Source organism: Gracilinanus agilis, chromosome 4 (genome assembly GCF_016433145.1).
Source record: "Gracilinanus agilis isolate LMUSP501 chromosome 4, AgileGrace, whole genome shotgun sequence".
Lineage (NCBI taxonomy): Eukaryota > Metazoa > Chordata > Mammalia > Didelphimorphia > Didelphidae > Gracilinanus > Gracilinanus agilis.
In genome coordinates, this window is record NC_058133.1 from 252,522,102 (window position 1) to 252,537,622 (window position 15,521).

A 15,521-nucleotide genomic window follows, 5' to 3' on the forward strand; every position below is an offset into this window, starting at 1 on the left:
CCTTCCTTTGGACTTGTTGTCTCTAATGACCAGGCCCCTCCACCTTCCTTCCCTTAGCTCTTCTTCCTAAGCTTCCAGCATTCTGCTCTTCTCAGACTCCCTGCCTTCTCCTCTTTGAGCCCTTATTTCCCAAGGGCAGCCAAGGAAACTGTCATTCCTCTTCCCCTGCTAGGACCCAAGTAGCCAGGGCTCTGCTGCAGCTTCTTTTATTGTATCCATCCGTCAAATTTCTTTTGTCCATGATGCCCTGGTAGGGGGCCCCTCCTGGGAAGTCCCCCCACCATTTTACAAAACCCCTGTCCCAGTGCGTGTCTCCTGTTCCCTCCCCCCATCCCCAAATCTCTCACATATATATAGTACACGCTTCAGCTCTCCTGTGTCCTGGCCCCTGGCCAGTCTTTCCCCATCCTTTTGGGGGAATGAGGGGGGTCAGCTTTCAGGGGGTGTGGGTCCTGGGCCACCTCCCCCAGCAGCCCTCTGCAGCATATCCAATGCTTCCCAGAAGAAATCCTTCTGTGCAGCAAGCAGAGGCATCCAACCCACGATCTCCTTCATCTTCTCCATGCGGTCCTGCAGGGTAGGGCAGTTGTGAATCTGGCTCAGATACTCCTCACAGGCTCGGGCTGCCCCCCCAGGATCCTGGGTTGTCCCAGTCCCCACACTGGCCTCTGAAGTCCCTGTGGCCCTGCTGGCTGGTAGGTCCCGGTAAGCAGGACGGCGTTCAATGTCATGGCTGGACAGCATGTAGAGGCATTCTCTCGTGGAGCAAAGGGAGCAGGCACAAAGAGGGACCTGCTCAGAGAGAACATGGCAGGCATCTGAGGTCAGGGGAGGTGATGATGGAAGAGTTAGGGTGGGGATGAGGGTTTAAAGCTAGAGTTTGGAAAGGGAAGAAGGCCTGGGCTTAGGGAAGAAGGCCTGGACTTCTTTTTTCTATAAATCCAATTCATAAGCAAAATCTGAGTATGGGCCTGGGACCAGGCAAGAGCCTGAGGAGTGTTGGGTAGGGTACTCACCCCATGACAAGTGGCTTATAGCAGGAAAGGGACCCAAACGGAGAGAGTGGTGTGTGTTTGTGTTTTCGTGTGTACATATGTCACCACTTGATGGGGCAGGGAAGGTGGAAGGGTAGAGGTCAAAAAAGCCTACTTTCTTGTTATCTATCTGGGATCTTCTTTCAATTCCCCTCTGCTTTCCCCACCATGATCCTGACCTTGACATGGAGTTTGACAAAGGAGGCACTCCCCTTGGGCCAGCCAGGGAGCCGACCACCAGCTCCACAGCCACAGCCCAGCAGCTCCTTGCTGAAATCCGAGCTCTGGCTCAACACGAGGGAGTGATTCAGGCCACACCAGAGGGCAATGGGGCGCTGCAGGTAATGTACCTGGGGACAAGATGTCAGGATCCCTGAGGTGAGGAAAGACACCAAGGATTCTTGGGTTGGGGGACAGGGAGGCTTAGGGGGTGAGGGGGCAGCTTTTAGCTCGAATCCCACCCTCCTTCCTTACTAGTCCCGTTTTCCCCAATTCTCATAAAACTCAGTTTGTACCACAGATTGGTCTAAAACCTTCTATCATTCTCTAGTTTCATCTTATGTATATTTTTTTCCTCATCTAGTTTGTAAGTAAATGAACCTTGTCTTCTACTTCCACACTTTCCCCCATATATATCCCTTTAATACATTTCAGGCCCTGCATTCATCTGCTCATCCTAATACTCAGTCTTCTAAGAAGAGGAGTTCCCTCTGTTGTTAAGGCTTACCATACCACACAGCAGTACCATTCTTTTCAGTTCCTGTGACAGACTTTAGGATTATGCACTCTTAGCTTCCCTCTCAAGAATCATCTATGTCTTCCTTTTTCACTAGCTCCTACCTTGCCTTAACACAAACCTTTTACTCTGCTGCTGCTGCTGCCTTTATTAGAGACAGCCAAGCAAAGTTGGGAAAACCCTGGATTTGAGGTCAGAATATTTGAATCCTGAGAATCCTGCCTATAGGATTTATCTGTATAATGTTAGGCAAGTGTCTTTATACCTCTCTGGTTGTCAGTTTCCTCATCTTGGAAGATGAGAGGTTTGAGACTAGAGGGAGAATTCCTATGGCTTCTCCCCATGTAAGCCCCATGGTGGTCTTATCTAAGTGTGAACACATTGCCCTACTGCAGCCTTCAGTTCTTCCACCACCCAGCCTGTCTTTGGGCTTCAGTCTTTACCACGTTGCTATGAAGTGGGTCCACCATTTAAGGTTCAGGATTGTCCTAAATGACAATTCTGGTGACATTTTTGCCATCCTCATTCTCCTGGAACTTAGTTGCACATCACAATGTTGACTACCATGTTCTAATTATACTTTCTGTGATAATACACACCATCCTGTTTTTTTCTCTTTTTTAACATGTCCCTCTTCATTCAACTTCTTGTGAAAAATAAGGCAAGGTAGCAAAAAAAAAAAAAGAAAAAAAGGAAGCCAAGACAGTTTACCATCTGCTCAATAGCTGAGAGACCTCTGGTTTATAGCCTCCCCAAACAAATGATCTCTCATTTGTAAGAAATAGATTAGCAATAATTTCACTGTCTAATTGCATTAGGTTGTTATTAAGATTAAATGATAGGGGGCAGCTGGGTAGCTCAATGGATTGAGAGCCAGGCCTAGAGACAGGAGGTGCTAGGTTCAAATTTGACCTCAGACACTTCCTAGCTGTGTTGACCCTGGGCAAGTCACTTGACCCCCACTGCCTACCTTTACCACTCTTCTGCCATGGAGCCAAAACACAGTATTGACTCCAAGACAGAAGGTAAGGGTTTTGAAAAAAAGATTAAATAATATATGTGAGTGTATATAACTATCAAATATTCTCTAACCAAATGTAGATGATTTTAAGGCTATTTGGATGAATCCTTAATCTAGTTTTCTAACCCTGCCTTTTCACCCAAACCAACACAGACAGTATCTCTAACTACCTTCTAAAACATTTTGGTAAGTTTTCATTGTTACCTTCACAAGTCCAAAATGCAGCTCATTATCTTTCCCCCAAAACCAGTTCTTCCTCCCAATGCAAGGAGGCAAAATTTGATCTCGTGGGTATTGTTGAAACTTAGTAGGATAGAACTCTTTCTGGAATATGACTGGAAGAGTATATATTTCATTTACAATCTCTCTGAGCCTCGGTTTTCTCATGTGTAAATGAGGGGATCAGATTAGATGGTGTCTAAAAGTCCTTCTAATTCTGAATCTGTTATCCTAAACCTTTAGGATAAGTAAAAGGACAGGGGTCAGGGTCTAATAACATTGTGTATATTAAGAAGATAAAGTTAGAGATGAAGAGATCCAGGAACCAGAGCAAAGAAGTATAGTACCAAGTATTTGGGTAGAGAAATCAATAGAAGCAGAGAAAGAAACAATGTAGTCACTGAAATATACTATAGACCACTTGAAAAGACAGAGAAAAAAGGTGGAAAGGCTTAGCAAAGATATGAAGGCATGATACAGCAGAGCCAAGAACCCTGGCATCTAGACCATTCTCAAGGTGAATGAACTTTTAGAACTAAAAAGACAAAATAAAATGGCAAATAGTGAGTTGATTGCCCTCTAAAGTGGAGAGTTAAGAGAACACTTAGCTGATCTTGATGAGTTAAAGACATCAAGCTTAGATGAACTACATCATGGGATACTGAAAGAAATGGTGGATAAGACTACTGATTCACTCAGTGATCTTGGAAAAAGGGGGAGAACAGGAATAACTATAGGACTGAAGATACATTTATGTCCTGATCTTTTGAAAATGGAAAAACTGAAATCTACAGACCATAGACCAGGGAGTTTGACTTTGACCTCTGGCAAAATGCTAGAGTTTTTCAAATAAAAGATATGGATAATGGATAAAAGGAAGCAACAATTATAAAGACTAACAGTTTCATCAAGAACAGGCTATACCAGACTAAACTAATTCTCTTTTGTGCTAGTGTTACTAGACTGATAGATCAGAGGAATGCTGAAGATATAGTTTACCTAGATTTTAGTGAAGCATTTTATAAAGTTTCTATGTGTTACACTATAGTGCAGTCAAGTACTCAGTCAATGGTTCCAGCTTGGAAGGAGATCAGCTTGGCCTTGTGCTTGTTTAAATTCATTCATTCATTCAACAAGGATTTATTTAACATTTATTATGTGGCAGGCATTAACTAGGCACCAGGGGCACAAAGATCTAGTTAATTCTTATTAAATTTAACTATCATCTCTATTTAGGTGACTCCCACACCTCTATGTTTCCAGCCTTGTATCACCAACTATTGAATATTTCCAACTAAATGTTGGAATTTAGTTATGTCATAGGCATCTTAAACTGAACATGTCTAAAAAATAACTCATCTGTTCCCAACCTCTTTCCTAACTTCCCTATTTCTGTTGAAATTCTTCCAGTCATCCTGGTTTTCAACCTCAGAGTCCTCTTGGATTCTTTTCTTTCTCTCATCCTATTATAGGCAATCAGTTGTCAAGTCTTGTCAGTTCTACACCTCAGTGACATCTCAAATCCATCCCCTTCTCTAAACTCATAAGGCTGTCATTGTTCACAGGCTTTCCTCACCTTCACCTCTCACTTTTATTATTATAATAGTCAGTACTAAGTATTGGTTCCAAGGCAGAAGAATGGTTAAGGGCTAGGTAATTAGGGTAAAATGACTTGCCTGGGATCTCACAGCTAAGAAGTATCTGAGGCCAGATTTGGACCCAAGATCGTCTGTCTCCAGGCTTGATAGAGTTAGCTATTTAGCTGCCCTTACACTAGTCTTCAAGCTACCTCAAGTTATTTTTCTTTTCTAAATCATCCTTCACACAGTTGCCAAACTGATATTCAAAAAGCACAGGTCTGATTGGGCCACTTCTCTGTACTAGTGGTTTCCAGATAACTGGAGACCAAGTACAAATTCCTCTGGCTTTTAAAGCCCATCACAGTGTGGCTCCAGTCTTCCCAGGCTAATTGCATATTTCTCCCTCTTTAGGAACTCTGCCTTCCAGTCAAAATGATCTATCTATGCCATTGCTGCTCCACAAACATGCTCCATTGCCCATCTTTCTGCCTTTCTATTGGCTATCCCTTGCATTAGTAATGCCCACCCCTTCTGAATGTTGTCCTTACAATCCCTAGTTTTCAGGAGCCACTAGGTGGCTTAATAGAAAGCCAGCACTGGATATGGGAAGTCCTGAGTTCAAATGTGACCTCAAATACTTCCTAGCTGTGTGACTCTGGGCAAATCACTTAACTCCAGTTGCCTAGCCTTTAAAGCTCTTTTGCCTTGGAACTCATATAGGTAAGGGTTAAGGAAAAAAAAAAGAATCCCTGGTTTTCTTCAAAGCTCAGCACAGGTGCCTCATCTTATAGGGGGGTTTATTCTGATCCCCTTAGTCCTAACCCATTTCCCAAAAGTTGCTTTATATTTGTTTTTCTATATACATGTTGTTTTCCCTCAATAGTATGGAAACTCCATATAAACTGTATATACTGGCTTTTTGTATATCTGGCATCTAATTATGTTTGGTGTGTAGGAAGTACTTAATAAATACTTGATAAAGATTGTTCAGTTGTTTCAGTCATGTCTGACTCTTTACAACCCCATGGACCATATGCACCAGTACTGTCCATAGGATTTTCTCGGCAAAGATACTTGGAATATTTTGCCATTTCCTTTTCCAGTGGATTAAGGCAAACAGAGAGGTTAAGTGACTTGCCCAGGGTCACATAGCAAGGACATATCTGAGGCCAAATTTGAACTTGGGTCTTCCTAACACTAGGTCTAGCGTTCTATCTACTAAGCCATGTATAGTTGCTTCCAAGGTAAGCAGGTTAAATGCCTTGCCCAAGGTCAGATATTGAGGAAGTATCTAAGGTCACATTTGAACTCAAGTCTTCTTTACTCCAGGCCTAGCACTCTATCATCCACTAAGCCATTTAGCTAACTCCTTGATATAGATAGCCAGTGATTAAAGAATGCCTAATCCAGTGTTTAGCATGGTGCCTGGCACATATTAAGCACTTAATAAATATTTGTTGACTTAATCATCAAATAGTGGTGGTACATGGATATAATGGAGTATTGCTGCACCAAAGAAATGATGCATTTGATGAATTCAGAAAAGCATGGAAAGACGTATGAACTGATTTAGTGAACAGAACCAGGAAAATAATATATATCACTACAACAATGTAACTGGAAAGAAGAAAATGGAACTGAACAACATTTTAATAATAATAACCAAGTTTGGCCCCAGAGATGAGAAAATGCACCTCCCTACCTTCTGTGCAGAGGTGAGGGATTGTGGCTGTGGAACACTGCATGTGCTGTCAGATATGCTGGCTAGCTTTGTTGAACTGCTTTTTTCCCTCTTTATTCTTTGTTACAAGGAATAGCTTGATGGGTAGGGGAGGGAGGAGAGATATATTCATAAATGAAGGTGATATGAAAACAAGAGATATCAATACAATTTTAAAAAATTTTAAATGCTTGTTGGGTGAGTGAAAGACAAAAACAAAAGCATCCCTAACCTCAAAGACCCTTACATTCTACTGTGGTGAAAACACATAAAGAGATACAAACCAAAAATACACATCATAATTGTGTGTTGGGGGTGAAAGCTATTTAACATTTTCATTAGTGGCTTGACTAGAAGCCTAAATGTCATGCATCTCAAATTTAGCAGAATACCCAGAACTAGGAAGGAGAGATCAGGATCAGAATTGTGAAAACCTTGGCACAGACAAGATCATAGAAATAAGAGACAGCATGTTGGATTTGAGAGGAAGGCCTGTTTAACTTCTTTTTATGGATAGGGGTAATAGGTAGATGGCATGGTAGGTAGAGGCACTGACCATGGGCTTAGGAAAAGTTCACATAAAACTTCACTCATTTACTAAGCTATATAACTAACCCTGGACAAGTAATTTAACCTGTTTGCCTCAGTTTCTTCATCTTTGTAAAATGGAGATAACACCTACCTTCCAGGGTTGTTATAAGGATCAAACAATAATTATAAACCACTTGGCACATAGAAGGCACTCTGTTAGCTATTATTGTTAAATCTTGCCTCTGTCTGGCACATATCAGGTGCTTAATATTTATTGACAGACTGACTAGTTGTGTTATCCTATGGCAGCATTGGTGAAGTATTGGCAGGGGTGACCAGCCAGTACATGGGGAGCTGCTCTGTTCCCCCTCTTCCTAGTGCCTGAGGACATGTCCAGCCACTCAAAGTGAACACTTCCCCCCCTTCCCCCTCTCTCTTTCTCCCTTCCCTCTCTCCCCTTCTCTCTCTCTCTCTCTCTCTCTCCCCCTTTCTGCAATTGGGGGTGGGGGTTCTCAGACAGCATGAATTTGCCCTCTGGGCACTCAAAACTCAAAAACCTTCACCAATGCTGCCTTAGGACAAGTTACTTAATAACCTTCCTCCTCAATCTCCTAAGTATCCTTTTAGCTCCAAATCTTAGGATCCTCTGACCTAATAAGATGAAATTTCAAAGCAGTGTGTCAAAGCTTATGCTTTTGTTTAAAAAATCAACTTTTGAAATGAAAGCTGGTGGAGATAATGACTAGAATGGAGCTTACTTGAAAAAGATTCCTAGTTAACTGGATTACAAGATCAATGTGTGTGAATAGTATAATACAAAAGCCTCCTATGTTCATTGTATCTTAGGTTGCATTGAGAGGCAGATGGTTCAAAATTTGGAAGGTGAGACTCCTGCTATACTCTGCCATGGTTGGTCCAACTGTGTCTAGTTCTGAATGCTAACTGGATATTGATATGGATATGGATATTGATGGATATTGATAAATGGGACAGCACTCAAAGAAGGGCCAGCCATCAGCCTGGAGAAAGGCCTCATGTGAACATCATTTGGAAGAACTGAGGACATTTAACCTAAAGAAGGAAAGGGTCATATAGATGTTCTCTATTCTCTCTATCCTCTCAGTCCAAGGTCAGAATTAAGAAAAGACAACTTGACATAAGGATTAGTTTCCTATCTCTTAGAACTGCCTAAAAATGGAAGGGGCTGTTTTAGGAAGTAATGGTTTCCTTTTCTCCCTGGCCTCTAGCAAAGGCTAGATAACCACTTCTTAGAAATGTCTTAGGGAGGCAGCTGGGTAGCTCAGTGGATTGAGAGACAGGCCTAGAGATGGGAGGTCCTAGGTTCAAATCTGGCCTCAGATACTTCCCAGCCGTGTGATCCTAGGCAAGTCACTTGACCCCTATTGCCTACCCTTACCACTCTTCTGCCTTGGAGCCAAAACACAGTATTGACTCCAAAACAGAAGGTAAGGGTTTTAAAAAAAGAAATGTCTTGGGATTTTTGTTCAGGTAATGGTTGGTTTAGATCAGGGTTCGGCAACTTTTTTGGCCATGAGAGCCATAAATGCCACATTTTTTAATATGTAATTTCATGAGAGCCATACAGTGCTTACAGTGTGCACTCCTGTAACAGTGCCTGAAAAAAAATTGACTTTATGGCTCCTGCAAAAAGAGCCATATCTGGCCCTTAAAAGAGCCAGATATGGCTCGAGAGCCATATGTTACCAACCCCTGGTTTAGATAATTTCTAACACCCCCTCCAATTTGTAGATTCCCTGTCTCTGTTAGAAGGTTGTTAAGTAACTTGTAACATTCTGAAAACCTTATTTATCCATATTCATATCTCCTTTGCCATATAAAATCAACTAAATTAGACATCTAAAAAATGTTTCTCAATACTTCACTTCCATTCCTGATTCCTCAAACCCTAGTTCATGGCTGGATTACTTTCATGGCCTACTAGACCCAGTTTGGAATGTCACTTCTGAGTTCAAATCCATCATCAGACATACTCTTATGTGACCCTGGGCAAATTGCTCTAACCATCTACCTCAGTTTGCCCATTTGTAAAATGAGGGAAATATACAGCACCTAACTCCCAGGATTGCTATAAGGATAAAATGAGATCTCTATAAAAAGCGCTTCAAAAACTGAAATGCTCCTAAAATGCTGTTATTACCATTATCTGTCACAAAAAACTAACTTTTTCAGAGTGGGAGAGCTTTCTTTGCATCCCTAGCATTTAGGGCATTGCCTGAGCACATAGGAGATGCTTAATTCAAGTAGTTGACTAGATTTTCTGAGCACCCCTGCCCTCCTACAGTGATGAGAATATTCTTTCCCTCCTCTGAATTCCTTTAGCATTTAATTGGTACAAAGGAATCTTGGGGGTTATTTAGTTCTACAAATGAGGAATCTGAATGAAGCCCAGAAAGGTTAACTGACTTACCCAAGGTCAAACAGGGAGTAAGCAAGAGTCAGAATTTAGATTTTTTATTATATCCTATAGTATCATTTTTTGTCCATGTTTTATCTCACTTGCTAAAATATATATTTCTTAAAGGCAGGGATTGACTTAATCATCTTGTATCTGCTACAAAGCCCAGGGGAATAGACATGAAATATTTAACATTAAGATTGTAGAATGACGGGGACCCTAAAAATCACAAGTTCATGGAATGAATAGCCTCTCTGATTCTTCTTCTCCCTCTAGTAGTCCATCTCTCACATATCTGCTAGACATTTTCTCTCTTTTGGTATTATTTAAAGTTTTTAATTGATATGTCACCTTTTACATCACCTTCATTTCCAGCTATATCCCTCCCCTCTCCAGGGAGCCACCTTCATATCCAAAAAAAAAAAAAAAAAAAAAAAAAAACAGGAAAGGGGGAAAAAAAGCAGTTCAGTAAAACAAACCAACACATCAATCACAGACTGTTCTTTCATAAAAGACAGTGTGGTAGAATAGAGAGCATGCTTATGAATCAGGAAACATGAAGGTTCAAGTCCCAGCTATGACATTAGCTATGACATTAGAGCCTAGAACAAGTCATAATTTCTTTGAACCCGAGTGCCCTTATTTGTGAAAAGGGGAAAACACTTGCTTTTGACTAAAACACAAAGCTAGAAGGAAAAGCATTTTGAAAATCAGAGAGTGCAATTGGAACATGGAAAGTTATGAACCACCACTTTCAACCTGTGGCCATACTTAAAAACCTCTAATGGGTCAGGTGCCACAATGAATAGAGAGCCAGGCCTGGAGGTAAAAGGTCCTGGATTCAAATGTGACCCCACACACTTCCTAGTTGTATGACCCTGGGCAAATCACTTAACCCCAATTGCCTAGTACTTTCTGTCTTAAAGAGTTGTTACTAGGACAGAGAATAAGGGTTTAAAATAAAAAAACAAAAACAAAAACAAAACCTCTCTAATGGCCACTTTATGCCTTGTCAACTTTACATCTCTCTTCTTGGCCCTTCATAATTTTGCCCATTCCTTGCTGATCCAATCTTATTTCCAGTGGGCAGTGAAATGAACTTCGGAGTAGACCTTTGGTTCAATTCCCACCTCTGCTTCTTTTTTAAGCTACTTGTGTGACCCTTGGCTAAGTCACTTACTTCTCTGGGCCTCAGTTTCCTCAACTGTAAAATGAGAGGAATAGTTAAATGGTTTCTGGGAGCCCTTTGCCCTTTAATCACTGTTTCCATAATTTTTATAAAGGTGCCATATCTTATTGTGAATTATTGTTATTTCAGTTATAGCCTTTTACTTGGCTATTAGCTCTATGTGGGCAGGGAGCCTGACTGATACAAGATTTGTCTCCCTCAGAGTTCAGCACAAAGCTCTTAGGCAGAGACAGATATATAATACATATATTAAGCACTGAATGTCTGTTGATTATATCTTATTGTTTGAATTGAATTATTGTGTTTTCCAGTTGGTTCAAATGTTAGTCACATCTCACCAGTTAGACTGTAATCTTTTTAAAGACAAAGACCACACATATTCTTTTCCTGCTCTTTAAATACAAGGTTTCAGTAAATATGTCTTCATAGATTGACTAATGCTGCTCTGCAGATGGAGCAGCAAATTATATTGCTCCTTTACACAGGATGAATCAGTTTTGTTGATTTGACTGAGGACTAGGGATTCATTGCTGAGGGAGTCTCCCTACATTGGAGGGGCAGGAAAGCTAGATCCAATGAGAAGAGTCAGTATGAGAACAAGAAGGTGTACAACAGGACACCTGGGTCAGGCCCCGAAAATTTTGGTTATGGGTCTCACCTGAGTGGGTTCCCCACGGTCCATCTTGTCCCCTGTCCCCAGCTGCCCATAACGGTTGTTTCCCTGCATGAAGATTCGTCCAAATTCATCCACCAGACCAAGGTGATTGTAGCCAAGAGCACAGAATAGTATCTGAGGGAGGAGGGTGAAGGAGCCATAGTAAGGTTAGGGCTCAGCTCCTTCTGAACACAACTCCCAAGACCAAAGACCTACAACTTTTTCTTCTCTTAAAAAAACAAACAACTTTTACCTTCTGTTTTAGAATCAATACTATGTATTGGTTCCAAGACAGTAGAGCAATAAGGGCTAGGCAATGGGGATTAAGTGGCTCGCACCCTTCCCATCTCTAGGCCTGGCTTTCAATCCACTGAGCCACCTAACTGTCCCTCCCCATTTCTTTTCAAGCCAACACCTCCCCCTCATGACTCTCCCATCTTTGCCCATATTGCTTTCCTTTTCAGCCCATTTCCCCAATTTCTGCTTCCTAACCCCTAAAACCATCCCCTGCCCCCAGTCTCCCACCTTAGCAGGTAATGAAAGGGCAAGTGGCATCTGCTGGTCCAGAGGATCAAAGGCATGAAGGGTCCCAAAGAGATCACGATATACTCCAGGAGTATGTACCTCAAAATACACTCCCCCCTGGTCTGGGGGGCCGGGAGTTCTCAGCATTGAGGCTCCTAAAAAACCTATAAGTCCCAAGGAACAAGACTCCCACCCCTGGATGAAGGTTATCTCTAGATAAGAGGAAGGAGAGGCATGGAGGATAGGATTAAGGGCTGGGTACAGACAGGGTCTTCTGGGGATGATTAGGGACTAGAACACCAGAGTCTACCCTGATCTCTGGTGCTGGAATGCTCAGTACAAATACTCATAGTAATAATGAACTTATTTAGAGTTAGGTACCCAAGTCATGGGAGAGGGGAAGGAGGAGGGTTTGAATTAGGAGAGATTTATGATGAAGTTGTAGGACAATGTAAGATCCCAGAGTGGGGCCCTGGGAGATGTACCCGTGATGTAGAGAGTGCTGCTTTGATTGGAGGCCATTCGGGCCACTCGGAGATGGGGCAGACATCGAGACACCTTCCTCAGTGCCAGTTGCACAGTGTATGACCGAGGCTGGTCTAGCTGTGTTTCATTCACCACCAGGGAGTAAATCTTTCCTTCCTCTGGAAAATGTAGGGGATGGGCCAGGAAAGGGCTGTTAGGGATTGCCAAGGAGTAGGAATCACCCCACTTCCTCACCATTCAAACTAAACCTCAAAATCAAGGAACAATCTTCCTTTCCTATGAGATTTCCCTTCTTCAAGTACACCAAAGATTTCCCCAGTTCCCAATCTAATATGACTTCTCAAATTCAAGTTGAGGGGTAAGGTTGGGTGAAGGGATAATTAAGAGGAAGTTAAGTTGTCAAGACCCATGCGTGTCTTTTGAAGAAATCAAATCAAATGCTCAAAAGCAGAATTGGGATGACATTTAGGCAAGAGTTAATGATCTTTTTAATCAATCCATTGGTAAACATTTATCAAGCACCTACTATATGGCCAGGCACTCTGCTAGGCATAATCAATATAAAAGTGAAATAAGCCCTTTACTTAAGGAGCTTAATGCATCTTAGTTCTTTATTATATGCATAAAAGCACTTTGGTTTTTTCCTTTTTCTATTATTCCTTTTGTTACATTTTGACCAAGCTGTCTCTTCTAATACCACATTAGAGATTATATATATTTGATATATACTACTTGGAGGTTTTTTACATTTCTAAGGTTCTTGTCTGTGCTTCTGTTTTCTCCAGTACCTAGCACTGACTTGTAAGAAGTAGGGACTTAATAGATGTTTATTTAATGGAATTAGGGGACAGGACAGCATGGCCTCTGAAAAGTCCCTGGACCAGCTATCTGAACTTCTAGTTCAGGGTGTGTGAACGTGGGCAAATCATATCCTTTCAGTTTTCTCATCTTTTTGTAAAATTAGGGGGAAGACAGACTGAAGGAACTTCTAAGGCCTCTTCTGACTGACATTCTGTATCTTTCAATTTGGGATATAATAGCAGGCTCCTACCCGTAAGCAGTAACAGAGCCCGCTGAGTCTCCTGACCAACCAGCACAATTTGCTTGAAGCGCATGGAATGGTGGAATGTCATTTTGAAGACACGCTGCCCACTGGACTGCAGATAAACCTCCACACAGTCGCAGGCCCGTCCACCAGGCCCCCCCACCCCTCCTGGCTGTTCCCGTGTGGCCAACACATACAGGTATTTCCGATAGACAGTGTCACTTCGTGGGTCTGAGGCAAACTGCAAGGAAGACAGGAATGCCTGTGCTTCAGGGGCTACTTGGCAATAGGGTAGGGGCAATTAGGATATCTCAGTCCCAGAATTGGTGAAAATGACTAGTTCCAAAGTCCTAGGGCTGGAAGGGTTGGAGTTAAATTCCCAGATGCCTTAGGGCTAAGGAGACCCCAGTAGTGATGGTAAGGGGGTGAGGGTCTTGAAAATGAGGAGGGGGTTTGGCTGAGGGTCTCTAGGGTCCCAGGCCCTCACATCCTTGGCTCCCCGGCACAGCACAACATAGCGGCATGCCCGCTTCCATTGGATCTGGCCAAGAGTGGAAGACACCAGTGCATTCTTGAGGAAGAAGAGAGTCCCAGCATAATCAAGAATGAAGACGTGGTCCTTGGTTGGCAGAAAGCGTCGGTATCCATGAGCAAGCAGGGGGGCCACACTCTTACTGAGGCAGCGTCGGCGGCCCCCAAACGCCTGGAAGTATAGGCCTTTGGTGTCTGGGGGAGGGGGAAATTATATATGGCAGGGGGCAGTGGTTAAGAGTTTGGGACAAACTGGATTCTGCAACTCCATGGTTCTTAGCTCCCTACCCCTCCCGTTTATAGGATTGGGAATCATTTTTAAAATCCATACCCACATTTTATAACTCCTGGGTCATAGGCCTTCTTTCCCTTTGACCCATGCCAAAATCCTGCCTCCCCACCTCCCCAATCCCAAAAGATGTACTTAGCTATAAAGTCTAACAGATATCAGATATCAGGAAAGATACTTGGAGACAGACAGGAATATGAACAAAACCAATTTACAGGGATGGCAGGGGAAACAGAATGGCCTGTTCCATCACCTTCTCTCATATTGAGTCTAGAGGTAGAAATCCAGAACCCAGACCCCTCCCCAGATTCCCTCAGAGAGAAGGGAAGCAAAAGTAGGGGTTGCAGAGTAATCTTCAGGACAACTTTGGGGTAAATCTTGGACAAAAGTTAGGAAATTATATTTGTGAAGAGTTTAAGATTAAAGATCTTTAGGTTTCTCTGGAAGAATGCTACATCTCTGGACTAAAGGCTGTTTTGGGGTGAAGGGCAAGAAAGAAGCAGGGGAGATATATCATTGGACTGAGTACATAAAAATGGGGGTTAGTGGAGTATCCAAGAATCTGTAGGCTAGGTGATTTTCTTGGGGAGCAACTAAGGGGTTTAAGCCTAGGATTCCAGCAAATATAAAGGGCTAAAGGGAGTGAGGTGGGCAAGTAAATCTCTTCCAAGGAGTCTCCAAGGTCTTGGGAATCCTAAGATCGGTGGAGTAGGTATAAGAGCTTAGGGCCCAGTGACCACTTCTTGAGGGGAAGGGAAAGTTAGGGCTGGGAAATCCCACACCATTGAGGCATACAGTTTAGGATAGCAGCTCTTTTCCAGGGCCGGGCACCAGCACCCTGCTCTCGGAGTCTGGGGCTGAGCCGGCGACAGATTCTCCTCCACACACCCTCAGCATCACATACTTCCTGGAAGTAGCGGCAGGTCTGACCCAGGGCAACAATATCCCGAACTGGGAGGAATGAGATAATGTGTTCCACCTAGAGGATTCAGGGGAAGAAAGAGATCACTTGGGACATATGTCGGGCCCCAATCCTCAGCAATCCTTAGGGTCAGACCCCCTAAGTCTCAGGTTCCTAGAAGGTCCCTCAACCTACCAGCTCAGGGGGGAACAGCTGAACAGACACAGGGTTCCCTCTGCCCTTCTTCCCACCACTCCCAGGCTCTGGTCCACATGGGGGGCAGCTCCGCTTTACCTATCCAAAAAGAAAAATGGCAAGATTGTTTAGAGTCTTGTGGCCACTGTTTTTCTCTCCTCTTCTCTTTCTATAACTCTAGCCTGTCTCCTTCCTTGTACACCTCTCCTCTCTAGTTTCATAGCTGCATTCCCTCCCACTATGTCTATCTGTCCTTCAGGCTTGTTTCTGTGCAAGACATAGTTATTCCCCCACTACCCTAACACTACCTCTTCTATCTGTTATCCCATGCCCTGCCCCTGTCCCCCTCACCCTGAGCCCCTCCTCCCGACCGCACAGCCTGGTGAATCTCTGTAGCCTCCTTCTTCGGCTCCTCCTCACCATCCTG

General features: G+C 43.0%; 1 protein-coding gene across 1 annotated transcript; it reads right to left on the bottom strand.

Moving 5' to 3' along the window:
* Positions 1-196: 196 nt before the first annotated feature.
* On the bottom strand, positions 197-15,517 carry FBXO24 (F-box protein 24). The gene is made up of 10 exons (XM_044673485.1): positions 15,446-15,517; positions 15,095-15,193; positions 14,794-14,977; positions 13,666-13,904; positions 13,185-13,419; positions 12,133-12,291; positions 11,648-11,769; positions 11,126-11,257; positions 1,214-1,384; positions 197-792 (listed from the first exon to the last, which is right to left on the bottom strand). Exons 1-10 carry the CDS (start codon positions 15,515-15,517, stop codon positions 430-432), a joined length of 1,776 nt encoding a protein of 591 aa, XP_044529420.1. The 3' UTR covers positions 197-429.
* Positions 15,518-15,521: the final 4 nt, after the last annotated feature.

Excerpts from the sequence above, each read along its gene's own strand:
- FBXO24 (XM_044673485.1), bottom strand. The coding sequence starts at position 15,517 with ATGGTGAGGAGGAGCCGAAGAAGGAGGCTACAGAGATTCACCAGGCTG. Across the intron at positions 11,258-11,647 it reads CCCTTTCATTACCTGCTAAG|ATACTATTCTGTGCTCTTGG; the intron begins GTGGGAGACTGG and ends CTCCTCCCTCAG. Across the intron at positions 1,385-11,125 it reads ACCGTGGGGAACCCACTCAG|GTACATTACCTGCAGCGCCC; the intron begins GTGAGACCCATA and ends TCTTGTCCCCAG.